At 46.0% G+C, this 27,783-nt stretch overlaps 1 protein-coding gene and 1 long non-coding RNA gene across 2 annotated transcripts in view; one reads left to right on the top strand and one right to left on the bottom strand.

Annotated features, from left to right (window-relative positions):
- Nucleotides 1-2,381: 2,381 nt before the first annotated feature.
- On the top strand, nt 2,382-27,652 carry LOC137564156 (tubby-related protein 3-like). Its single transcript, XM_068277607.1, has 11 exons — nt 2,382-2,463; nt 8,285-8,336; nt 10,893-11,061; nt 11,511-11,888; nt 13,281-13,384; nt 16,227-16,424; nt 16,503-16,615; nt 17,743-17,863; nt 19,285-19,383; nt 20,384-20,555; nt 24,696-27,652. The coding sequence occupies exons 1-11, from the start codon at nt 2,426-2,428 to the stop codon at nt 24,827-24,829; spliced, it is 1,578 nt and encodes a 525-aa protein (XP_068133708.1). The 5' UTR covers nt 2,382-2,425; the 3' UTR covers nt 24,830-27,652.
- LOC137564157 (uncharacterized) overlaps nt 13,109-27,783 on the bottom strand; it is a 40,337-nt gene continuing 25,662 nt past the window's right edge. The window contains exons 3-4 of the long non-coding RNA XR_011030537.1: nt 16,401-16,515; nt 13,109-13,456 (exon numbers count right to left, since the gene is read on the bottom strand). This is a non-coding gene — a long non-coding RNA (uncharacterized lncRNA). The remainder of the gene's footprint in view (nt 13,457-16,400; nt 16,516-27,783) is intronic.

Raw genomic sequence — 27,783 nt, forward strand, 5'->3', positions numbered from 1 at the left:
ACAATCGTTACAAGAACCTAGAAGAAACCTGATGAACATCTCCCAAAAATATGTGAGAGTCCCTGGAAAATTCCCTGAAATAGAAGCTCAAAGAGAGTCCCTGAAAAAGGTTGGGAGAGAACGGGACAGTACCTGAAAAGGAGGCGGACAGAGGCTGTGAGAGTCTCTGGAAGAGAGGCTGCTCTCTTGTAATGGTGCGCAGGAGACAATGCATGTTTTGGTTGGAGCCCTTCCTCAGGTGTGAGAAAACGTTGTGTAGTGTGTGAGGACAGCCTGTAAGAAAGACTGGAAGACACCAGCAGAGTCCATGAACGACAGGTTGGAAGTGGCAAGTAGAGTCCCTGTAAGAAAGAATGAAAGAGACCAGCAGAGTCCCCGGAAGAAAAAATGGAAGACTGCTCTAGGAAATGAGTAGTCAAATAAAAACCCTTTGGGCCCTTTTCCACCTGCAATCGCTAGCGTTCATGCTGAACGCTAGCGATTGCTGAATCGCAAAACCGGCGATTCCTCCAACGTTTGCGGCCGCGATTTTGCTATGCTATGCACTGCATAGCAAAATCGCGGCAATTATCGCTCCGCCGCGCGTTCGCGTTCCCGACAAAAGCGAATCGCGGTAGTGGAAATGACCTACCGCGATTCCTATGTTAAAAAGCAAACCGTAGCGATTGTAAAATTGCTAGCGGTTTGCGGTTTTGCGATTCAGCCAGCGCAAACGCGCTGGTGGAAAAGGGCCCTTTCTCTAAGTCCCTGGAACTCTTACTGTTTGGCACCTCTATGTTATATGGAACTAGCTGACCAAAACCCGTTTAAAAACGGGCTCTAAGGCTTCGCTTCATCAAGACTTATCAAATCAATTAACGACAGCTCGGTAAAATACCGAACTTGATAAGTTGATTTCAGGATTCATCATAGTTATCTTATTCGGTAATCATTTGTTAGTGATGCGATAAAACGGAAGAAAGTGCAATTCATGAAAATGAAAGTGGGCGAAGTTTAGCGTTAAATTTAGGATTAGTTATCTCCACTGCTCTGTCGTTATTCCTGTCAGATCATTGCTGACAGAGAAGATGGAGCCATTTGAAGTGGTTATGTATCAGCTGAGATTGATTCAAAGGCGTAGAAGGGGAAGAATAAGGTCTAGAACCACATCAATTTGCAAGAGAATGGATTTATTTGCACCAGGACATCAGCATTTCTCTTGAATCATCTTGTAAGAGAACATAGGCAGTGCTAGGGTTAACTAAATTGCTAGCTGCACTACATTTTTTCAGAAAAGGCTCCTATCAAGTCGTAGCTGGCAAAATTGTGGGATTGTCCCAAACCACTTCCAAAATCCTGGTCCAGGTGTTAAGCCCTCTTCGGAATGTTGCTATGTGGTGTTCAAAGGACTGCCTTTTTACCCACAATTCCACGGGAATCTTATGGCCTTGTGTTAAATTACCGTTGTAAAATGGAAATATCGTAACGCTACCGAATGATTACCGCATTATCGATATTTTACAGAATGCGGAAAAACCTTGATGAATACAACTAGAAATCGATAGACTTCAAATTCTGTAATTTAACGAACTGGAAAAAGTTATTGCAAAGGCAATGATGAATCGAGGCCGAAGTCTCTTCAAACCGCCGCATGTCAGTGCGCATGCACCCGTCCCCATTCTCCTGTCCCAACAGGTGGCTGTACTGCTCATGAGCAGTAGCGCAACACACGGACACAGGACGACGCAGGGACACTTAGCTATTATTATATAGGATGATATCTGTCTGTCATGCATGTGTTGTCAGGATAAGGGTTTCCCCAGGAAAAGAAGATGGAAGCACATGGGATTGTAGTGAGACAGGAGGTGAGGACATGAAAATGTCCATGGAAGCAAGGAGATAGACTGCTAACCCACTGTAACCCCTAAATCCCCCCCTCCCCCCACCTTCCTGCTTTGGCAATGCCTGTATAAATCTTGGTCATGCTAATAAAGCTACATTTGATTTATTTGACTGGATGAAGGTGTCCCTCTGGAAAGCAGGCTGGGGTCTCCCTGGCAGAGAAGGGACCCTGCGAGTGTCTCTGTAAACAGCCTGCAGGGTTGGGATGTGAGTCATTGGAGAAGGTGGGAAGCAAGTTCGGTGTGTCCCTGACTAATAGTGAGGCTGTAAGGCGAGCTGGGAAAGTCTCTGGAAGAGAGGCTGGGGGTGTCCCTGGAAAACAGCCGGTTCATTGCACTCAGCCCCTCCCCTTCCCCCCTCATTCCTCTGCGATGGCCACGCCCCCAGGACGCTCTCTCACCTCGGCAGCCAATGACCTGTGAATGTGAAGGAGCTTTGGCCAATGGGCGGGCGGAACAGTGTCGTGTGGCGTTGTCAGGCGCAGTCTGGTTGCTAGGGGAGCGGGTCGGTGTTGTGCACTGTGCAGCGGAGGTGGCAGGACGGGATGGATCCGGGAGAGCCGCATATCGGGGGGAGCAGCAGGTAGGGGGGCGGCACACTACGTGAGGGGGGCTCTCTCTGGCCACCTGTATGAGTGATGTGGGATGGTCATGCCAGAATGTGCTTCCTTCCCGAGCAGAACGTGGATGTGCATTGCCTGGCTGCTGATGTGCATTGGGGATCACTGCTAGAAGGGGTATGATCATTGTGGGTACAGGGCCAGGCTGCACAGGACAACAGGATGTCTGTACCAGAGACACAGGAGGGCATGGGGAGTTCACATCATGTGCATTGTGTCGCTCTGTGATGTTGGCTGCATGTGAATGCATTGCCCATACACATTTCTGGGCATCAGAGCTGGATCTTCCACAAGACAACTTAGGCAAGTGCCTAGGACCTGGATACAGTCTAGGGGCCTGTTTGATGCTAGTCCCCACCAAAGCTTAGCAAACATCTTCTAGGTCAAGGGTGGGCCCAAATTTATTTGCTTAGGGTCCCATTTTATCTTAATCATCTCTGATAGGCATGGTCACACATCTCTGCATTATAATGGGCCACATTCTATCTAGCCGACAGTCACACAGCATACTAAATCCTAGGGATATGGAAGCACTGAATACAACAATACCAGGTTCACGGGTTGAGGGATAACCAAGACCTGCAGATATGGAAGTATTGTGTACAAGAATACCAGGTACATAGGGTAAGGGATTACAAAACACATAGGGTAAGGTAGGACAATTTACTGAGGGTATGGATGTTTTGGGAAAAAAAGAATATCAGTTACGTGGGAGAGAACCAAATGATGGAGGTATGGAGATTATCCTGCCTACAACAGTACAAGGTACACAGGACAGAGGTGGACTAAGTACTAGTATGAGTTCTGCAGATGGCAGTACCATGTACACAGAGTAAAGGAGTACCAATATATCCATGGTATAGAGGTTATGTGAATGCTGTGTACAAGAATATCAGTTACACAGGTAGTGTGGAGTTCAAAAGGCTAGTCTTAGGTTAATATATATGCCTGCTTGAAATGGTGAGTTCTGAAGTTGCACCTAAAGTTGGTTAGTGTGAGTGATTGACAAAAAGATTGTGGGAAAGAGTTCGAGAGAAAGGGGGAAATTTGAGAGAATTATTTTCTGCGAGACTGAGAAGAGGTGACTAGGGAGGACAGGAAAATATTGTTAGTAGAGTGGGAATGGCTGGGAGAATCTAGACTGTAAGGGCTTATTTACTGTGCATTTTGTATCCGAATTTGCATATGTGATTTAGCTAATGCAGGAAGTGTTCTTTAAGTGGAGGTGGCAGGAGGTAGAGTTTGAGTTGATGTGTGGTTTGAACAAGAGAGTCAAGTATTTCACCTAGGCAGCAGGCTTGTTGGACAGGGCTTATTGGAGAGTTGTCCACATTTATTGTTATATCAGGCAGGGGAGTTAAATCGTGCGGGGAAAATAAGTGTTTCATTTTTTGTCCATTTTAAGTTTCAGAAAAAAGGAGGACTTGAAGAAGGAATAAACGTTGAGACAGTTGGGGACATGAGCTTTTAGCATGGTTAAATCAGGATCTGAGAGACAAATTTAGGTGTCATTACCTTATAGGTGATATCAAAACTCAAGCTAATAAGTTGCACAAGACCATAAGTATAGAAAGAGAAGGGTTGAGCCTTGGTGAACTCCAACAGAGAGGGGTCGCGGGGAGGAGGTGGTGCCGGTGTGGTGAAATTTTTTGCAACTTTATCAGATTTTGCAACCGGTTGCACTTATTTATACGTATAGCTATCAGAAAGTGCAACCTAGCCATTGACTTTTAACCTATCTGTATCAGAAAATGCAACCCAACCAAACCCTATTCTCACACAGAACCCTCCCCTCTTGCTCAACTAATAACCCCCCCCCCCCCCCCCCCTGGAGGGAACAATCCCCCCTCTTGCTCAACTAATAACCCCCCCTGGAGGGAACAATCCCCCCTCTTGCTCAACTAATAACCTTCCCCCCAGGGATCAATCCCCCCTCTTGCTCAACTAATAACCCCCCCTGGAGGGAACAATCCCCCCTGTTGCTCAACTAATAACCCCCCCTGGAGGGAACAATCCCCCCTCTTCCTCAACTAATAACCCCCCACCCCCCGAGGAAACAATCCCCCCTCTTGCTCAACTAATAACCCCCCCTGGAGGGAACAATCCCCCTTCTAGCTCAATGGGATCTGTGGTTGCAAAAAATTACAGGCGTGTTAACAGAGAGGAGCCACGCCTACACAGTCATACACTGTCCTCTATGGCAAGTTGCAAAATATGATAGGTAGCAAAAATTTTCACTACACCGGTGTGGTGAAATTTTTTTTCAACTTTATCAGATTTTACAACCGGTTGCACTTATTTATAGGTATAGCTATCAGAAAGTGCAACCTAACCATTGACTTTAACCTATCTGTATCAGAAAATGCAACCCAACCAAACCCTATTCTCACACAGAACCCCCCCTCTTGCTCAACTAATAACCCCCCCTGGAGGAAACAATCCCCCCTCTTGCTCAACTAATAAACCCCCCCCCCCCCTCGAGGGAACAGTCCCCCTCTTGCTCAACTAATAACCCCCCCTGGAGGGAACAATCCCCCTTCTAGCTCAATGGGATCTGTGGTTGCAAAAAATTACAGGCGTGTTAACAGAGAGGAGCCACGCCTACACAGTCATACACTGTCCTCTATGGCAAGTTGCAAAATATGATGGGTAGCAAAATTTTTCACTACACCGGACTTCACAACTCTGAAGATCCTATTTGAGAGATAAAGAATTTCCAGCAGAGAGCAAGACTGTGAATGCCCAGATAGAGGAGGATTTGGAGGAGCAGAAGAGGGTTAACTGTCCCCAAAGCAGAGGAGGGATCAAGAAGAATGAGGATAGTAGTGTTGTCCGGATCATGAACGATTCGGATCTTTGATCCGAATCTATTTTATGAGTCGATAATCCGAATCATCAAAATGAGTGATTCGGATCGCAAAAGGGGCGGGGCCAGGAGCGACACGCCCCCTCTCAGCGGGCAGCGGGGTCCTGGAAGCAGAGCCGAGATGGATCGCTCTGTTGGATGGGAGGCAGCCTTGCAGGGAGACAGGTAGATGAGAGAGAGGGGACATCGGTGCCACTGCCAGATATGTGTAGAGCACACATACTGGCTGCAATGTGCTGCTCATTATAGGCTGTCTGTTCCGTAGTGCTGCACAGTGAACACATGGGAAGCTTTTGGCTCAGCACAGCTCAGTAACTTTGCAGACAGTGTGATTGAAAGGCAATATAATCCTCCTGCACTCAGCACTAAACAGCTGCACTTATCTTCTGGGAATGTTTTCTTTCACTGTGCGACCTTTTCTTTCAAAGTGTACAGATGAACATATAGGTGAAATATATGTAAAGCATGTGATTTGCAGCATGTGGGTATTACGTGCAAACATTTCTGCTCGTCCCTCCTCCCTTCTCTGTCAACTCCCTGCCCTCTGTCCATCTTCTCCCCTTCTCTGTGTGTCCACTCCCTCCCCTTCTCCTGTCCACAGACCTGTCCTGCTGTTCATTTCACCCCGAATGCTTCCGGTAGTAAAATGATCCGAGATTCGGATCAAAGATCCGGATCTCTTCAATGATCCGATTCGAATCATCCGGATCATTGAAAAGATCCGAACTTCCCATCTCTAGAGGATAGAGTAGAAGCTTATAAGATTTGGTCATGGATAAGTTGTTGGTGGCTGAATAGTGTACTGGTTAAGGGCACTGCCTTTGATATGGGAGACCAGGGTTCGGATCCTGGCTAGGTCAAGTACCTATTCAGTAAGGAGTTCAAGGCAAGACTCCCTAACACTGCAGGGTGGCCTCTTGAGCGCGTCCCGGTGGCTGCAGCTCTTGAGCGCCTTGAGTCCGACAGGAGAAAAGCGCTATACAAATGTTCAGATTATTATTATTCAGATTATTACTTTGACTAGGGCTGTTTCTGTTGAGTGACTAGGGAAGACGCTTGATCGGAGGTGCTCAGTGAGTTGGAGGTGAAGTGACATGCGAATTTGGAGTGGACAGTAGTTGGGAGAGGGCACTGTGCTGTCCGAAAAGGGTTTCTTGGATATATGTGTTACAAGGGCTTGCTTGAAACTGGATGAGAAAGTACCAGTGGAGAGGGAAATGATAAAGAGAGAGGTCATGGCAGATATGCAGGAAAAGGAAGGTGAATGATAAGGGAGAGGAGAATGAGTCAAGGGGCAGATGGTGTGTTGTGATTTAGTAATGAGAGATGATCTGGAAGATTTGAGGTCATGAGTACCAACTATGCATGGTAAGGGAGTACCAAGGGCTGGGGTTATGGAGCTTATGAAAAACCTGCACACAATATAATATACAGTGTAGGAGAGCAACACGTAGAGGGATATGAAGTGTATGTGCATACAAGAGTCCCAGGTAAACAAGGTAGAGGAGCATACAGTTCTGGTGGTATGGGATTGCTACATACAAGATTAGCAGGTTATCAGGGTAGGGTATTATACAGTACTGGTGGTAGGGAAGGTATGGGAGTGCTTCATACAGGGGGACATGGGTGGTGTAGGAGTACTACGTACAAGCTTACTATATACAGTGGGTAAGCGAGTACTAAGCTCTACCGACTGGGGGGCCTGGAGTACATAGTATAGAGGGTACACATGCAGTGGGCACTGAAGGTTTAGGCATACACAGTATAGAGGGTATACGAGCAGTGGGCACTGGGGGGTCTGGAGTACACTCTATAGGGGGTACTGGATCAGTAGGCACTGAGGGTTTAGGAGTACACCGTATATGGGGTACAGAGTCAGTAGGCACTAAGGGTCTTGGAGTACACAGTATAGGGCAGGCTTTCTCAACCAGGGTTCCTTGAGTACTCTGCAGGGGTTCCTTGGCATTTCCCCCCATCGTGGGGATGTATAATGGAGCTCACTATAATAGGTGGTACTGTAACAAGAAGCACTAAATTAGGGGCTTAGGGGGCAGTATAATGAGTGGCAGTGTACTGGGGGTAGTAAAATAAACAGCCACACATACTTTTAAAGACCATGCTTCCTGCAAAATAAATGCAGGGGTTCCTCGAGATCAAAAAATAGTTTGCAGGGGTTCCTTGAGCTCCAAAAGCTATTTGCAGGGTTCCTCCAGGGTAGAAAGGTTGAGAAAGGCTGGTATAGGGGGTACACGAGCAGTTGGCACTGAGGGTTTAGGAGTACACAGTATTGGGGACATAGAAGCACAGGAATACATGATCAGTATGGGGGATGCTGTGGAGGGGGTATGGAAGCATTGTTTGCAAGGGGTGCAAAAGCAATACACACTGTTTGCAAGGGTTGCAAGAGCAATACATACTGTACAAGAGACAGGGGCTTGGCACAGTGGTACTGGTACGGTGCCTAAAGGAGAAGGGCTTATTAATGACTCACAGGACCTCCAAGTCTACATTCAAAGATAGCAGCAGATTTCTCTATTGTCATTTTATTTCCATATTTGTGGTTGTGGCTGCCTTCTTTTTCACATTCTCTGGCCACCCTCCGGGCCTCAGACACCCCCTTATGTTCTGCCTGCCTGCCAAGCTGGGGTTTCTTCAGCCATGCAGAGTGCCTCCCCTAGGCTTTACAATATGGAATCCTCCAGGATTTCCCGGTTCAGCACTCTAGTCAGTCATTAGGTGTTGCCGCATCACTGACCCAGATCCAGAGAGCCGATAGCTGGAGGGCTCAGGTTTCTGGCAAACAAAGAGAATCCACCTCCTACCACCTGCATGCTGCTGTAATTGCACAGTTATTATTTATTAAAGCAGTTCTTGTGCTATGTGTATTGCTTATCTTTTTATTTTCACTGTTATTATAGTATCCTGGATGATGATAATTCCAGACTGCGGCAGGTTAAACTCCACAACCAGGTAAATTCATCGCTGATAATAGACGTGCTAAATGTCTTTTAGACATCCATGGTGAAGGAATATGGGGACACAGAAATGCCTATAGACATCCGCTGCAGGTGGAAGAAGTTTTGTATTGAAAAGCTTTTAAATGTCCGTGGCACATGGGTACGATAACATAGAACACTTATAGACGTCTGCCGTATCATCCTCCCAACAGGGGTACAGCGATGCTTGAACATTTGTAAACCCTTGTTATTGTGTGCGTTTTATACAGGGCTGTGGAGTCGGAGTCGTGGAGTCGGGCAATTTTGGGTGCCTGGAGTCGGGAAAAAATGCACCGACTCCGACTCCTAATGAATTTGTAACTGTAATTAAAATAGAAAATATGAAAACATTTTCTATTTCTCAGATAATAGTCATTAAAAATAATGTATATATACAGTAATAGCTGTGCTTAGTCCACAAAAATGAAATAAACCAATCAAAATTAGTTACTTGTGCTGCTTCAATAAAGCAGTCCCCGTATTTTTAAGGTCAGATATACATATCTGATTGTGACTGTATATATGATGTGTACACAGGAATCTCTTATATATACTAAATAACATCTATGCTGTAAGAATAAAGCCTGATGTGTAGCTGTGTCACTAATAGAGATGGTCAACGAGATGGAAATAATTCTGCATTGATGCTGATTTATGCAAATGTATGCACTCCCTTTGCTGATGAAATCAAATAATTTGATATGTTGTTAAAATTTGGTTTGGTGACTACAAATTAAAGGGTAACTGAGATGGATGAAAAGTAAAGTTTTATACATACCTGGGGCTTCCTCCAGCCCCCTTCAGGCTAATCAGTCCCTCGCTGTCCTCCACCACCCGGATCTTCTGCTATGAGTCCTGGTAATTCAGCCAGTCAGCGCTGTCTGGCCGCATGCCGCTCCCACAGCCAGGAACATTATGCGCCTGCGCAATAGTGCTGCACAGGTGTAGTATGCTCCTGGCGGCGGAGTGTGTGCATGCGCACTACGCCCGACTGGCTCAAGTACCTGGACTAATAGCAGAAGATCCAGGTGGTGGAGGAGGACAACGAGGGACTGATTATCCTGAAGGCGGCTGGAGGAAGCCCCAGGTATGTATAAAACTTTAATTTCATCTGTCTCAGGTTTACTTTGTTACACAGTAGTACTATACTCTACATATGCACTCCCCACAGAGCTGCAGGGAATCCACTGAGAATGCTGTGCACATTGAATACAGAGGTGTTGTCTGTTTACAATCTCCTCATTCCCCTGCAGAGTACCTGCACATCATTCTTACATGTACCCACACTTACATTGCCTAGGGCCTGATAGATGTTCTTTGTTCCGGTTTGTACCTTTTACAAGTACTCTTACCAAGGACTAGTTTTAGTCTAAAAGGAATAAATATAAAAGTCTACATATCCTTCTCACTTCAGTTGTCTTGTAAAATTCCTAAGCGTTGGCAGTTAAGAGACGAATTTCATGTTGCATACTTTTAATCAACAAAATTGTAATATGCAAATTAGAGGAGTCGGAGTCGAGGAGTCGGAGGAATCCTAAACTGAGGAGTCGGAGTCGGTGGATTTTTGGACCGACTCCACAGCCCTGGTTTTATATAAATGTGGCCTAAACAGCATCTGATTTTCAAGTCCTACTGTAAAAGGAGATACAGAAAACCTATTGATATAAGTACGAAGCGGAGTAAAGATTATTCATTTGTTGTTCTGTTTTCAATACTTCTATTATATTTAAACATTTTTAATAGATACAACTTACAGATGTTATTCTTAAACCGGACCTGAACTCAGAACTTCCTTTCTGCTTTAAAAGATACACAACAGCACAATAGCCTTTAAAGAAAAACATTTATTTGTTACAGCTGATAGAAATCCTGCAATAAATCTGCAGTGTGTCTGCTTCCTGCTGTCATGGAATCAGACATAGGGTTAACATCCTGTGTTTACAAATTAGCTGTTCTGCCCAGGCGGGCGAGATTCTTGAGCTAAAACAGCTGAACTATCAAATTACACTTGTGATTAGTCACAGATAATGGGGAAATAGACAGGCTAAACTCTCTAAATACGTACAGGGTGGATTTTTCTATGTTCTCTTTCTGTCCTAAGCACGAGTTAAGCCAGTGACACCTTGTGGGATTTTTCTTTAAAGTGGACCCAAATTAAAAATGCAAGATTTCAGAAATAAAATCTATTTTCTAAATTATATTAATAAATAGCAGCCTTTTTTCAGCTGCATGATGACAAATATAAAATATTTTACATTTATTAGAGGAACCCCTCCCTTCCTTTCATATTGCCGGGACAGAATCCGGCAGACTGGTGAAGTAGGTGGTGTCCGGCAAAGGAGGAATTGCTAATGGCTGCCACCTGTATAACCCTAGTAATAAAAGAGAAGGGTGAGAAGCATGCACTGAAATGCTCATAGGCTTGTTTATCTTTGTATGTGTCAGAGTTGTGCAAGTAAAAAAAATTCGGTTTGGGTCCGCTTTAATGTGTGTTATTTCTGAGCTTCTTCTGTCTCCTTCCAATCACTAGAGGGCACTGTTGGAGCAGAAGCAGAGGAAGAAGAGGCAGGAGATCCTAATGGTGCAGCCCAACCATGAGCCCAGACAGCGAAGACCGAAATCGAGAAAGAGCGAGGAGCAGGCTCTTCTCATGCCATGTCACACGCCTCAATCTGCCAGCTCAGATGTCATCCTGGATGGTAAGGGCTTGTGATTGAGATCACACAGAAAGCCTGATAATGTGCTGTATACACCTGGGAACATCACACCCGGAGGGGGCTTAGAAATACCAGTTGATAATATGATAACTATTCAGTGGCAAGCAGCATCAGCTAAATATGGAGACTGCCATAGACCTGGTGCTCTGACTGAAGTCTGACTGGATTAGCCACATGCTTGTTTCAGAGTTGTGGCTCAGACACTACTGATGCCAGAAAATCAACAACGCTGCCAGGCAACTGGCATTGTTTAAAAGGAAATAAATATGGCAGCCTCCATATTACTCTCACTCCAGGTTCACTTTAAAGAGAACCTACAATGAGGATAAAATAGAGACTGCCATGTTTAGTTATTATATTTCTCACCTTCTAAATACCTCCAGAATTGTTCTCAAAGTCCCTGTACCTCTTCTCTTTCTTCATCACTACAGGAATTGATGGTCCAGCTGCCTTCCTGCATTCCGATACTCAGGATGTAGAATACAAAATCCACATTTTATCAGTGGGCGAGACTTGTCCCGATGAGGAGGAATTGGAATCCTCCAGACCTGAGTCGAGTGATGTGAGCAGTAGGCCGAGGCTTGGTGAAGGCAAGGTGTCAGTGGAGAATAGAGGTAGCTCAGAGGTCACCACTGACACTAGCAGACTCCAGCCAAGAGTCAGTGAGGTGAAACCCCTGAAGAAAGAGGTCAAATCCCGTCCTGCTGCCAGCAAGACCACAGCCAGGCCTGTTCATGAGGAGGAGGAGGGGGCCCAGGAAAACCATGAGGAATCTAGACGAGACCTGCAGGAATTGCTGCAGGAGAGAGGTCAGCGGTGACAAATAATGTCTTCGAATGTCTAAAGTGTATTATTATTATTTAGTATTTATAGAGCGATAACGTCTTCCACAGAGCTCTACAGGGTATATTGTCTTGTCACTTGACTGTCCCTCAGAGGGGCTTACAATCTAATCTCTACCATAGTCATATGTCTATGTATGTATTGTGTAGTCTATGTATTAAAGTCTAGGGCCAGTTTATAGGGGGAAGCCAGTTAACTTAAAGTGTACCTGAGGCTGAGCCAGGGCCGGGCCGAGGCATAGGCTGGAGAGGCTCCAGCCTCAGGGTGCAGTGTAGGAGGGGGCGCAGAATTCATTCAGCTGTCATTCCTAATTGTGTTTGAAGCAGAAAGAAATAATAAAAGGGGATACATGGCAGTGACTGCAAGCCAGATAACTAGATATTAAGGTGTTGGGGAGGTTGTGGGACCTGTGGCGCCTCTTAGTCTAATAGCAAGCAGTGTGTGACGGCTGGGGGGGCAGGGATGGAGGGGCGCACTTTGGTGTCTCAGCCTTGGGTGCTGGAGGACCTTGTCCCGGCTCTGGGCTGAGCCATGCATGCGCAGAGGCCCACGACTGCTCAGCAGAACGGAGGGACATAGCGGCAGAACGGAGGGGCCGAAGCGAATGGCGAGGGAGGCCACAGTGCTTGAGAAAGCCCCAGGTATGTATAAATAGGGGCTGGTGAACTATCTCAGGTTCACTTTAACTGTATGTTTTTATGATGTGAAAGGTACTGTAGAGCCTGTGGAAACCCACGCAGACACAGGGAGAACATACAAACTCTGTGTAGATAGTGCCCTGACTGGGATTCGAACCGGAAACCAGCATTGCAAGGCGAGAGTGCTAATCCCTACACCACCCTGCTGCCCCTCTGTATAAACTGTTTCCAAAATTCACTCTACTATTTTCTCTAGACTGTGTGCATGATAATAGCGCCAATTTTAAAGTGTATTCAAGACAAACTTAAAGACATGATCATACAGCCGGTCCTGGGCAGCAGCAGTGGTCTCTAGAAGGATGGGGAAAGCCTCTGGAGAATGGTTACCATTATCTCTGTGGACAAAATACTTCACAGTGCTACATTCTCATACTGCCTTTATGTAAACAGGCCCTTTGACATTTCCTAGTTTCTTAATATCACAATCTTTTTGCTATAAAACATTTATGAGGCATCATAAAACATTTAAAGCATAGATATGGAGAATGACAAACCTGTAGAGATGGTATACTGCTGAAAGCTAAAGTAATTGTGTCCCTGTCACAGGTTCCCATCATTAGATGGCTATAATGCTGCCATCTAGTGGACTCCTGACTGTCATACATCAGGGGTCATGTTTTGTTTCATTCTCTAACATAATTGAATTGGTATTATGAACAGGCATCTCAGACAGTCTACCTTTTGATGAAGACACAACCGATGAGGAGGAGGGAGACTCTGGAAGTACTCGGCCCGGTTCTTCAGCCAGCAAAAAGTCTCTGACCGTAAGTTCTGGGAAGGACAAGCTGCTTTAGACTTCCATAGAGCATGCTGAAAAGCTGTCTACAGGGGAATACCTACAGTGAAAACCACATATCTAAATGTCGAGTAGCTCCAGAAATGGCAGAGTACAGATTCAGAAGTGAAAATCAGAGTAATGTGAACAGAAACACAAAACCAGAGCTCTGCCAATCCAAGGAAACGTAATTTATTACTACATAGGCTTTACTTTGCTTTAAGCTTAGTAATACATTTAATCAATTACTACATAAGCCTTACAGTAAGGCAGAACACAGCTGATTTTACTGAACATTTTGTGAAATGTCAGTTCACTAAGGACGTTCGTTACCGCATGGAAAGCTGAAATTACTGACTCGTGAGATAAATTGCTGACTTGGGAGCATGGCAATGGCTATAATTAACAATGGGCTGTTCGACAAAAAGTAAAATACCGCATTCATTATTTTAGACTTTTTTTCCCCCAAATTCACAAAGATTTTCACAGATGCGGTATAATTTCAGTAAATTACTGAAAAATGTTGCTTCAATACACCAAGCCCTGTTGAGTATTAAGTCAGCTAAGGTCTCTGCAGCAAGCTGTGCCGACGCTCCTGTGACAGAGAGGAAAAGGCTTTCTGCATCACTGTAACCACTTAAGTACCAGCGGTCTCTGCCCCCTTCAGGACCAGAGACCGCTGGTACAATACCGACGCATACCCACCACAACCGACGCACGCCGGGATCCTCCTGACATAGACTCTGCCGTCCCTATGATGGCAGAGTCACGTGAGCCTATCAGGAGCCACTTTGATTGGCTCCTGACCGTGTCTATAAATGTAAGCCAATGGGAGCGGCTTACTTTGATAGACACGCCCTGGAGCCAATGAAATCGGCTCCTGACCAGCTCACATGGCTCTGCCGTCATAGAGACAAGCAGAGCCAGTGAGCTGCGGTAAGAGGCGTCGTGTTTGAGCGGCGTGATCGGCAGGGAGTGACGGAAACGGCGGATGCGCGCTGCGGGCGGTGATTGAAATCTACGCCCTGCCAGCCAGGAGCCTACCAAAAGAGGGCATAGATTTCAATCACCGCGGGCCTTAAGTAGTTAAATGTGCTTACATGCCACTAGGTGCCACTCTTCTCTGTATCCCTATATAGATCTGCTCATTTATAGTGATGCAGAAAAGCCTCTTTGGAGTGTCTCTTTCTCCAGCTCGGTCGTTCTGAAGTCCGACCTACAAGTGTATCGGATCAAATAGGGTGAAAAGAAGGAGGGGGGAGGCTCTTGCTATTGGCTCTCTGCTGTCTTTCAGTGCTATCGCATGCCATTTGCTAGCATATGACAGATCAGAGTTGGAGGTAAATCCCGAACATCTCTCCTGGCTTTTGTGAATTGACATTATGCTGACATGGGTTGAGGTACTTACTGTGCAAGTCGGCAATTTACCTCACTGGTTGTTAAATTTCAGCTTGCTATGCGGTAACAGCATTAGTGAATTGACATTTGCTGTAATGCTTTGTGAATTGTTGCTCAGATGTAAAAATTATGCGGGAAAACAAAGTGAGATGTTACCTCATCTCTAGCTTTGAGTTGGGGTAGCTAACTAACAGCCATTCGGAAGTTTATAGAAAAGAAACAGAGCAAAGAAAAGGTGAAAACTAATTAAACCATTCAGGGAAGTAAAAAAGTTAATCATAAACACATATTTCCCTAATTTTACATTATTATGTAGTACCATAATTAAATATGGTTAATAAGATACTAATGGTTTTGAGCTGATGCATGCATGCAAGTTGGAAAATTAAGAATCCTGAGGGTCCGAAGGGTGTACAGCTGCCTCCCAAGATCTGGTGTACCGGATCATTAGCGTTCCTGACACAGAGCGCTCAATTATTGCATTGTTTTTACCACTTCCCCCGCCCGCACTAAACTGCTCTGTCGTGTGCCGTCACTTGACCCCTCTGCCCCCCTGCACGCATCACTAGCCTGGAGGCTAGGGACACATCTATACAGTGTTGGCTCTGCTCTGCTGCACTATAGATCGCGTACCGGTCTCTGATGGGCGACAGAATTCCCCCACATGTACGGAGCTTTACATGTCTGTGATCTATTATCTGCACGTCAGACACAGACAGTCACACAAAGAATGGATTAGAGCAGTTAGGCTGATATGATGATAACGGACATAAATATGTGAGGCACTCAGGCTGTGTTCCCACTTAACTGTGGCATCACGTGCGGCCAGCGGGAGCGAGAGTATAATGTCCACACTGATGGTCCGGAAGTGATGCAGCTGGGGCAGGTGCGCACCCCTATAGGCTATGTGGTGTAATGCATCCAACTGGCCCGGATTATCCCTGACTGCACAGGAGTGCAGTCCCCTTACTGCAATGGATCCCACGAATCTGTTGCAGCGTGGCAAGTGTGAACGGCTCCTATTGATAACATAGGAGAGCCATTCACTCTCCAATTAGCAATGAATTGAGAACGGACTAAAAAAGTCTGTTCTTCAATCTAGTGGGAACTGGAGTGATGAGGAGGTCAGAGAGCGAGTGGGGAATGCTGGCAGTAGCCACAGCCCTGCTGTATTCAGTGCACAGATTGCGCGTAGGGAAATAAAAGTTAGCCAGGGGTCCTCAGATCACTTCAGGGGGCCAAAATCAGTAGTTGGTTTATAAATACATTATTGAACAGGAAGCGGTTTTGGACTCAGCTTACATACCGTATGTCATACATTGACTTATCTTTTAGTAAGTTTATTTTGAGAGCCATTCAGTTATTCTATATTAAAGTTTGTTGAAAATAGTCCTCATGGCATAACTGAGTAACCACTGCTCTGTTCTTTGCAGGAATCTGCGTCTGCAGAGACCATACCTATTGCTGCTCAAAGTGACGTAGGAGAAGTGGGTGACTTGAAAGAATTTGCCTTGCAGCCGGCCCCCCGAGGTGTCACTGTACGGTGCCGCATTAGCCGTGACAAGAAGGGGATGGACCGCGGACTGTTCCCTACCTACTATATGCACCTGGAGAAAGACGACAACCGCAAGGTGAGGCTGCTGAGGCCTGTGCTTCCGGGTGGGCGGGGCACAATCCCTGCATCCTGCTTACTCGGACTTCTCTTTCAGATTTTCCTTCTGGCTGGAAGAAAGCGGAAAAAAAGCAAAACATCCAATTATCTGATTTCCATCGACCCCACAGACCTGTCCCGGGAAGGGGAATGTTTCATTGGCAAACTCCGGTATGCAGACATATTTCACATTGCACTGTTCTCTTTTATCTCTCAATGGTCAATAAATAGGCTATTGAATTTGCCAAAATGTATATTTAAGGCATTAGCATACCTTTTCATAAAGAACCACTATCGTAGAAGGTTGTAAAATTTAAAATACATGCATAAAAAATGTAATTAAACAGAAAATTAAACATCAGGTATGCAAGTGACAGTTTGTCTCCTGTTGCGACTGTCAGACTATAGCATAACCCTCACTGATGAGGAACTACAGCCGTAAAACTCTTTCCTGGTAGAGAACAGCTTCTGAGTGAGGGGATAGATGAGAGGTCAGTAGTTCATATATTTTAGCTTCTGGGACACTGAGAGCGGACCTGAACTCAGAACTTCCTCTCTGCTCTACGCAACAGTAGAATAACCTTTAAAGAAAAGCGTTTCCTTGTTACAACTGATAGAAATCCTGCAATAAATCTGCAGTGTGTCACTTTCTGCTTTCGTGGAAGCAGACATATTGTTAACATCCTGTCTTTACCAATTTAGCTGCTCTGCCGTGACAGTCAGCTGATACAGCTAAGGGATCAAATTACAACTTGTGCTTTAGTCACAGATGAGGGGAATTAACAGGCTAAACTCTCTAAATACATACAGGGTGCATTTCTCTATGTTTTCCTTCTGTCCTGTGCAAGAGTTCAGGTCCAAGACTGTATCAGTCATATGATGACTACCCCGGCGCAGCAGTAACATAATACGTTCTGTTGAGCACATTCTCAACAGACACACCTAATGTGTAAACATACTTTAATTTTAGATGAGACACACCTTTAACATTGCAGGATTATAAAAAAAAAGTCATAATTAGGAGTAGGAGATAGACATGTGAAAAGCAAATCTATTAATTTATAAATATATTCAGGTTACTGGGCTGCCCTCAGCCCCGCCTCCACATGCTGAGTGTGCCTATGGAGCATGCCAGGGTGATCCTTTCCTTACTCCAGTCTTCTTCCATCAGCTGCGTCCTGCTGCAGTATCCTCTGCACCTGTACATCTCTGGTCTAGATTTGTCCTCATCAGCGAATGGCTGCCTGAGGTCTATATTCTGGGTTGTTGTTGTAATGATCTATTTACTTTCTTGTTAGATCCAACCTGATGGGGACTAAGTTTACTATATATGACGATGGTGAGAGCCCCGGTAAGGGCAAGGCTGCTGGAGCGATGGACACTAACAAAATGAGGCAGGAGCTGGCGGCTGTTTGTTATGTAAGAGGCTCCTCCTACTCTACTCTCCTGAACCCCCATACTCTTATTCATAGTCAAAGGACCGCTATCACCAAAAATTGTAACATTTAAAATACATACATATAAAATGTACATTTCTCCTAGAGTTAAATGCACAGTACATTATTTGTTTCCTATAATGCTGTCCCTGACAAATCTGTCATATATTGGACTAGCCCATCTCCTCATGGGGGATTCTCTGTACCTCCTTTTATTTTTACAAAACCACCCCCTGCAAAGCCAGCTTTCCTACTTGTGAGATGGACTAGTCTCCTGCCTTCCGTAAGTGACAGGAAGTTGGAAAAAAGTAATAAACTAGTGCATTTTACTCAGGGAGAGATGTATGTTTATATGTATGTATTTACATTTTTTGTGCAATAGTTGTCCTATAATCAGTGCTCCCTGACCCTTTTATATATATATATGTTTTTGTGTGCAAGATTTTGCATTTTGATTTTTTTTTCCATCTAATTAACTTCAAAATCACATGCAAATGTTAACAGAAATTTTCTGTGTTTCCATTGACTTGCATTGAAGCTTGACTCGCACATTGCACACAAAATTAACCACTTGAGGACTCAGCCTTTACCCCTCCCCTCCCCCCCCCCCCCCCTTAAGGACCAGCGCTGTTTTTTATGATCTGTGCTGGGTGGGCTCTGCAGCCCCCAGCACAGATCAGGTTGCAGGCAGAGCGATCAGATCACCAACCTTTTTTCCCCCCTATGGGGATGATGTGCTGGGGGGGGTCTGATCGCTCCTGCCTGATGGGTGTTGCGGGGGGGGGGGGGCACCTCAAAGCCCCCCTCCGCTGCAAAATCCCCCCCCCCCTCTCTTCCCTCTCACCCCTGGTGATCGGGGCTGCACAGGACGCTATCTGTCCTGTGCAGCCTGTGACAGGCTGTCCTCTGTCACATGGCGGCGATCCCCGGCCGCTGATTGGCGTTCAATGTAAACAAAGGAGACAAACGTCTCCTGCTGATCGCGGCTCGCAGACTATTCACGGAGACCCGTTCCGTGATCTAACAGGAAACGGCCGCTCGCGCGAGTGTCCTTTCCTGATTAATTAGGGAGGCACCTGGCTACGTAGATGTGCTTCGCTGGTCCTCCAGCTACCACTTTGCCGCCACACGGTAGGAGTGTGCGGGCGGCAAGTGGTTAAGCAGACTTATGATCCAAATATAAACCGCAGAGAAATTATGTAAGCATGCACAAATGCTAATAAAACGTTGTGCCATTGAAATACATGACCTATGCAGCAATCGCTTTTTTTGAAAAATTGCATGTGAACTCTCCCTTGTTCTTTTTCTTATGTTTTTTTCCTCCTCTTTTTTTTTTTCTGTCCCTTCCTACCTGCCTCTCCCTCTCCTCTCTTTATTGCTTATTCTTATCATTTCATCCCTTAGGAGACCAATGTTTTGGGCTTTAAAGGACCCCGGAAGATGTCTGTGTTAATCCCTGGAATGAATATTAATCATGAACGGGTTCCTTTCCAGCCAGTAAATGTAAGTTTCCCATTTTTTTTATGGTCCTTTTATTGTGCAGTAGCTGTACACCCCACTGACCCCTGTACAATGCACCGACCCCGGTGCACTGTACACCCCACTGACCCCTGTAAATGCACCGACCCCCATGCACTGTACACCCCACTGACCCCTGTACAATGCACCGACCCCGGTGCACTGAACACCCCACTGACCCCTGTACAGTGCACCGACCCCGGTGCACTGTACACCCCACTGACCCCTGTAAATGCACCGACCCCCATGCACTGTACACCCCACTGACCCCCTACACTGTGCTCCCCACTGACCATACAATGCACTGACCACCAAACACTGTATACACCACTGACCCCAATGCACTGTTCACTCCACTGACCATACAATGCACTGACCCCCATGCACTGTACACCCCAATGACCCCCGTACAATGCACTGACCCCATATACTGTGATCTGCACTCAGCAGCTTTTCATCTCTATTACTAAATTAAGGTTGGAAGTATGCACGGACGCACAGCTGCGCATGCACACTACAACCTCCGCAGTAAGCTGCCGCCCAAACGAAGCCACCGCCCTATAAGTGCACAGGCGCATCGGAAAGGCATCATAGGTTAGATGTACAATGGGGGATGGGAATGGGTGCATCGCACAGGGAGGGGGGCATCTGGGATTCACGCATCGGAGGATGGATGCTCTGGGAAGGGGGGGGGGGGCATTGGAACTTTATGATTCTTTCAAGAATCAGGGGTTTCCTGGTTTATACCGACAGGAGCAGCATAGCACAGATAGACATATACTAATTCCTTCTCTGCTGCACACAGAGATGCAGCTGCTCCCCTTTATTTTCCAGCTGTTTGCCATGTAATGGGTCACTGGCACATGGCATTGTGAGCACACAGCTAGATTTGCACATCTCTAGTGCCCCATTCTGAAGCACATGGGGGGGGGGGGTCCTCCAGAGTCCACAGTGATGTCACAGTGATGTTTGTTGTCCTTCTTAGGAATCGGAGAGTCTTCTGTCCCGGTGGCAGAGCAAACGCAATGAAAACATAATCGAGCTGCACAACAAGGCTCCGGTGTGGAATGATGACACTCAGTCCTATGTGCTGAACTTCCACGGCCGCGTCACTCACGCCTCCGTCAAGAACTTCCAGATTGTACATGACAATGACCGTAAGTCCTTTGTACACCAGTTGCCGTATGTGTCTTCCTCCTTTATCTCTGGTTTTTCCTTCCCCCCTCTACAGTCTCAGGCCTGGTTCACACTACAAGAGCTTTTTCTAAGCGCTTGTGATTTTAAAAGTTCTTGCGAATGTAAATGCTGTGGCTGTGTTCTCACTTGAGCAAAGTGACTTTATAAACATCACCCATAGCATCACAGCACTAGCGATTTAAAGAACCAGTGACACCCATGCTAACCTAGAAATTTAAAACACATAAAGTACAGACCAAAAGTTTGGACACACCTTCTCATTCAAAGAGTTTTCTTTATTTTCATGACTATGAACATTGTAGATTCACACTGAAGGCATCCAAACTAGCAATTAACACATGTGAAAGTATAGTACATAACCAAAAAGTGTGTAACAACTGAAAATGTGTCATATTCTAGGTTCTTCAAATAGCCACCTTTTGCTTTGATTACTGCTTTCTCTGATTACTGGCATTCTCTGGATGAGCTTCAAGAGGTAGTCACCTGAAATGGTCTTCCAACAGTCTTCAAGGAGTTCCCAGAGATGCTTAGCACTTGTTGGCCCTTTTGCCTTCACTCTGCGGTCCAGCTCACCCTAAACCATCCACCCCATCACTCTTCTTCCTGTTTAAATAGCCCTTACACAGCCTGGATGTGTGTTTGGGTCATTGTCCTGTTGAAAAATAAATGATGGTCCAACTAAACGCAAACCGGATGGAATAGCATGCCGCTGCAAGATGCTGTGGTAGCCATGCTGGTTCAGTATGCCTTCAGTTTTGAATAAATCCCCAACAGTGTCACCAGCAAAGCACCCCCACACCATCACACCTCCTCCTCCATGCTTCACGGTGGGAACCAGGCATGTAGAGACCATCCGTTCACCTTTTCTGCGTCGCACAAAGACACGGTGGTTGGAACCAAAAATCTCAAATGTGGAGTCATCAGACCAAAGCACAGATTTCCACTGGTCTAATGTCCATTCCTTGTGTCCTTTAGCCCAAACAAGTCTCTTCAGCTTGTTGCCTGTCCTTAGCAGTGGTTTCCTAGCAGATATTCTACCATGAAGGCTTGATTCACACAGTCTCCTCTTAAAGAGACACTGAAGCGAGACTAAATCTCGCTTCAGCTCTCATATATAGCAGGGGCACATGTGCCCCTGCTAAAACGCCGCTATCCCGCGGCTGCACGAGGGTCCCTGTCCCCCCAACCCACCCCCCGCAAACCTTGGTCGCAAGTTGGTCGTAGGTTTTTTTCTTCCTGGAGGCAGGGCTAACGGCTGCAGCCCTGCCTCCCAGCGCGTCTATCAGACGCGCATCGCCACCTCTCCCCCGCCCCTCTCAGTGAAGGAAGACTGAGAGGGGCGGGGGAGAGGCAGAGATACGCGTCTGACAGACGCGCATGGGGCAGGGCTGCGGCGGTTAGCCCTGCCCCAATGCAGAAGCGCTCCCCCGCATCACGGAGGGGATTTGGGGGGACAGGGACCCCCGTTAAGCCGCGGGATAGCGGCGTTTTAGCAGGTGTGCCCCTGCTACATATGAGGTCTGAAGCGAGATCTATTCTCGCTTTAGACTCTCTTTAACAGTTGTTCTAGAGATGTGTCTGCTGCTAGAACTCTGTGTGACATTGACCTGGTCTCTAATCTGAGCTGCTATTAACCTGCGATTTCTGAGGCTGGTGACTCGGATGAACTTATTCTCTGCAGCAGAAGTGACTCTTGGTCTTCCTTTCCTGGAGCGGTCCGCATGTGAGCCAGTTTCTTTGTAGCGTTTGATGGCTTTTGAGACTGCATTTGGGGACACTTTCAAAGTTTTCTAAATTTTTCGGACTGACTGACCTTAATTTCTTAAAGAGAACCCGAGGCGCGGTTCTTACAACGCAATCCCCATACAGAGGCTGGGTCTGCCTATAGAGCCCAGTCTCTGTTGCTATTTAGCTTCCTCCAAAGCCCCCCCTGCGTGCTGTGAGACCCCATAAAACACAGCCGCGCTATCAACACGCAGCGTGTCGCAGCGGGCTGCGTTTTTCTCTCTGTCAGTCTCCGCTCTCCCCCGCCTCCTGAATTGCTCCGGTCCCCACCCCATCCCTTCCCTCGCCGCTGATTGGCAGAGACCGGAGCGATGCAGGAGGCGGGGGAGAGCGGAGACTGACATTAGAGAGGTAAACGATTTATGGGGTCTCACAGCGCGCAGGGGGGGGGGGGGTTGGAGGAAGATAAATAGCAACAGAGGCTGGGCTCTATAGGCAGACCCAGCCTCTGTATGGGGATTGCGTTGTAAGAACCCCGCCTCGGGTTCTCTTTAAAGTAATGATGGCCACTCGTTTTTCTTTATTTAGCTGCTTTTTTCTTGCCATAATACAAATTCTAACAGTCTATTCAGTAGGACTATCAGCTGTGTATCCACCTGACTTCTCCACAACGCAACTGATGGTCCCAACCCCATTTATAAGGCAAGAAATCCCACTTATTAAACCTGACAGGGCATACCTGTGAAGTGAAAACCATTTCAGGTGACTACCTCTTGAAGCTCATCAAGAGAATGCCAACAGTGTGCAAAGCAGTAATCAAAGCAAAAGGTGGCTACTTTGAAGAACCTAGAATATGACATGACAGTTGTTTTACACTTTTTGTTATGTACTATACTTCCACATGTGTTAATTCATAGTTTGAATGCCTTCAGTGTGAATCTACAATGTTCATAGTCATGAAAATAAAGAAAACTCTTTGAATGAGAAGGTGTGTCCAAACTTTTGGTCTGTACTGTATATAAGTAGATAAATACTAGTTCTACTTACATAATAGATGTATTGCACTGTATGCGTTATGATTCCTGTGAATTTGAGGCTGGTTTCACACCAGGACGTTTCGTTTTAGGGGACGTTATGGTCGCACAACGTGCCCCTAACGCAACGCCTGGTGCTCTCTAAGGTGGACGTCAGAGTGAGCCGCGTTGTGCAGCTCACTCTGGCGTCCGTGATGCCGTGATGCGCACTCTTGGACGCATGTGGCATCACGTGGTCCCGCCCGGCCAATCGCCGCACAGAGCGGCCGCTCCAGGAAGTAAACACTGCACGTCACTGAGTGCAGTGAATATTAATTAGCCATGTGCTTGGCCGCTCTCCGCTCCTCCCCAACATTACTGTGCATGTCCAAGCAGTCTAACGCGGCTCTGCCGCTTACAAAGTACTGCATGCAGTACGTTGTGTAATGGCGCAGCGTTACTGTGTAACGCAACGCGGCAACGTGGGCAGTGTGAACAGCCCATTGATTTTTCATTGCTATGCGGTGGGGTGCGTTACAGGCTGCTCTAACGTGCGCCTGTAACGTCCCACTGTGAAACCAGCCTTATAAAGGGAAAGCAAATAATCCTATTCTAGGCAGTTTCCATCTTGGTTACCATTAACCTCCTGACATTTCCTCCCTCACTCTTTTTTTTTCTCTTGATAATTGTGTATTCGTTACCCGCCCTCCTCCCAGAGTCTTCTGATACTCCCACTGAGGTTTATACTAGGAAGTGCACTGTCTTATGTCATTAGAAGGAGGGGGAAATAAAGGGAAGAGGAGGAATATATTATAGAAAAAAAAGACCCCCAGCATGCAACTGTTTGGCAATGGCAATTAAAGGGCCAGTGCTCCTAAGGTATGTGATTAACAGCAGAATAGTTTTATATGCAGGATTAGCATCTTTGTCACTTAAAACACTCAGACCAGTTTCTGTTGAAATTGGATTTTTATGGTGACAATCTCGCTTTAAAAAGCTCTTGCAGTGTGAACCAGGCCTAATCCTCCTCCACAAGGTTGACCTGAAGAACTGTCTGGAAGACTGTTAAACGTAAAGAGGAGCTTTACCGAAAGTTAGCAGTAGGGAGAAAAAATAAATAAATTAATACATTGCAAAGTGAGAAGTTCCTCTTCTAAATCCAGAAAAAAAGAAGGAAAATCTTTTGTTGTCACCATTATCAAATGTCTTGTATTTCTCTTTTAAAGTTTTAAGTAATGCTTTCATCATTGTCTCCACTGTTTACTGCCCTAACCTTCCACACTCCTGACTGCGGTTGTGTATTGCTGGCTTTATGTAAGTTTGTCTCTGCGTCTGACCTTGGCCTCATCTGTTCCCCTCTAGCCGAGTACATCGTCATGCAGTTTGGCCGGGTGGCAGAGGACCTCTTCACCCTGGATTACAGCTACCCCATGTGTGCTCTGCAGGCCTTCGCAGTGGCCCTCTCCAGCTTTGACAGCAAGCTTGCATGTGAGTGAACAGGAAGCATCTCCGCCCTTCATCTACGCACATTTATGAAGGTGGCGCCTTTCTCTTGGATATCATCCTCATGCTCAACGCTCAGGACAAGGCGGAGCCTCATTCAGGAGAAATGCTTGTGTCCGTCCTTACCTCTAAAGTACTGACCTGCGCCTGTAGTGCACAAATGCCATTGTGTCTTTAACATCCAATATGCAACAAGGCAGGTGGGACAACCTCTCTGCTGCTTTCTCTAGATTAACAGTCGCAGTTTGTGATGTCCATAAACAGACTACTGGTGAGGTGCAGCTACCACAAGGTGTTTTATACTGCACATCTTTTCCTGTGGTCTCTGGCAGTCCACCAGCCCTGGGTGCACCATATGGTGGTTCTGATGCAACATCCACAACCTTTCAGTCGCTTAAAGCCCCAGTCCTGGCACAGTTTGTTTATATCCATTTGATAGAACACTATTTTTGCTTTCTTTTGCTAAATGAAAAAAAACTTCTGCACCAATTCATTAATCATCATGGCCACCTCAGCAACCTCCTACTGCCTGTTCATTTCATCTTAGTCTGAAGCCACACCTTCCTACTAGGGACTGAGCCATGATAGGCCGTCAGCAGAGAGGTGTGGCTTCAGCTGATGAAGCAATAACTCTTCCCCCTGCATGCCTATGGGATTAAAAGGAAGAGACTGATTTAGGCCTCTTCCACACAGGCAGTGGACAGAGATACATCCAGTGCCTGTGAGCTGCTCCCATGGATCTGGTTGCAGGCACTTGCAGTGTAAGTGTCAGGCAAAGGTAGTGAGGGGTCCCCTCCACATACACACCTGAGTGGGCTGCAGCCACCTCCTAGATGTTACATGTAATGGTTTTCTGTTACACAGTTAGGTCATTCTAGGAATTGCCGGCAATTCTAAAAATCACTGCCAATGAAAGTGGTTGGAGGTGAGCCAACTGAAGTAATTGCGATTTGGCTAAATTTGCGATTTGGCTTTGCCTAATTTGCCACCATTTTGCTAGCGATCATGATTTAATGTTAAGTATAGGATTGCAGCAAAATCACTTTTCAAACTCTATACATAGCGATTTTACAGTTCTTGTACGACCCAGAAACCACCAAACTGCTACACAAAATCCCTTGCAGAACTTTAAATTGTTAATTGCAATGGCTTTTTCAATTGGCAGCAATAAAATAAAACTGCTACAAAAAAGGCAGGGAATTGCTGCTGAAAACGCTCTACAAAACACTAGCAAAAACGTTGAGCGACAGTGATCAGCTATCTGTAGTACGTCCCAGCAGGCCTCTGGGCTGGGATCCACAAGAAAACACTAATTGCTGAGCGCTTTTAGTAGCGATTTTTTTGTGATTTGCTGCATTTTTCAGAGTGTTTTCTGGTGTTTCTTAAGCGATTATAAATGTAAAGCAAGCAGTTTGTATAGTTGAAGACAGATATAGCCGCACTGGATCAGACAAACGGTACTTTTATTGTGGTTCATGGGTACAGACAACGTGGTATGCAGTGAGGGGTAGGAGGAGCCTGATAGCTGTTTTACGGTTACACACTTTTTCAGAGGCTAAAGTGCAGCTTCTGAAGAGCTGTCAGGGTCCTCTTATCCCTCCCACTTTATACCACAATATTGTCTGTACCCCGAACTACAATATAGGTACCCGTCTGTCTGATCCAGTGCCACTATATCTGTCTTTACCTATATGGATGTCCTTTCTGGTGTGCACATTTTATGAGTAGCAATGACTCGGGGCCACACTGCCAGCTGACATCTAGTACTGGTCTCTCCCCTACTGCCCTGTACAATTTGTACAGTGATTGCAATTTCCATAGTGATTTGGGATTTCCACAGATTTGGCAGTAAAGGACCACAAAATTGTTCTGTATGGTGGTTGAAAAGCGACTTTGCAGCGATCCTATATACAAGTGCAAATGCTGCAGCGATTGGGATTTTGGAAAATTGCAGTCGCTACTGTGGCATGCCCTCCATTGACTTTCATTAATTTAGCACTAGGTGATTCCAAAATGCTGCTCTCTAGTGGTCCCTCGGCCTAACTGCACCTTGTACTAGCCACCGATGTGTGGTTACTAATGCTGCCATTTGGTTGCATGGCATCTGGGTGCTGCACGAATCTCAGCCGATAGGCAGCAGAACCACAAACGCAAATGTGCAGTTCAGCCGCCCATGTGAAAGAGGCCTGAGTGAGCTGGCAGCTGGTGGTTCCTGAGGAGCTGGGGAAACGAGAATTAGTGCAGCAACTATTTTTATGAAAACTTGTTTTATGCATATTTATGTTAAAATCATGTTCTGCTAATAACATAAAAATGGGCCTGACCAGGTTGAGTACACAAAAGTCCAACTAATATCAGTCAGGATCACATCCAATAATAGAAGCTGCTTTTTCCCCCTTTCACATTCAGCCATTCTACAATATAAGCCTGTCATGGGGTTGGATGTGACAGGAAGGGATGGGCGGAGCTTCAAGTCAGGCCTCTATCCTGTGTGGGCCAGAGACAGCTGGATCACAGTAAGGTATCTGGAGGATAGCCGAGGTACTTGTGACACCGTTTGGTAGCTGTACTTAAAGGACAAATGAAGTGAGAGGGATATGAAGGCTGCCATATTTATTTCCTTTTAAGCAATACCAGTTACCTGGCAGCCCCACTGATTCTCTGCCTCTAATACTTTTAAATATAGGCCCTGAACAAGCATATGCAGATCAGGTGTATCTGACATTATTAGCTGCATGCTGGTTTCTGGTGTTATTCAGACACAATTGCAGACAAATAGATAATCAGGGCTGCCAGGCAACTGGTATTGTTTAAAAGGAAATAAATATGGCAGTCTCCATATCCTTCTCACTTCAGTTGTCCTTTAAAGGACACGTAAACTGAGAATGATATGGAGGCTGTCATATTAATTTCCTTGTAAACTATACCAGTTGCCTGGCTGCCATGC

The sequence above is a fragment of the Hyperolius riggenbachi genome, chromosome 3 (assembly GCF_040937935.1).
Source record: "Hyperolius riggenbachi isolate aHypRig1 chromosome 3, aHypRig1.pri, whole genome shotgun sequence".
In the NCBI taxonomy this organism is placed as follows: Eukaryota; Metazoa; Chordata; class Amphibia; order Anura; family Hyperoliidae; genus Hyperolius; species Hyperolius riggenbachi.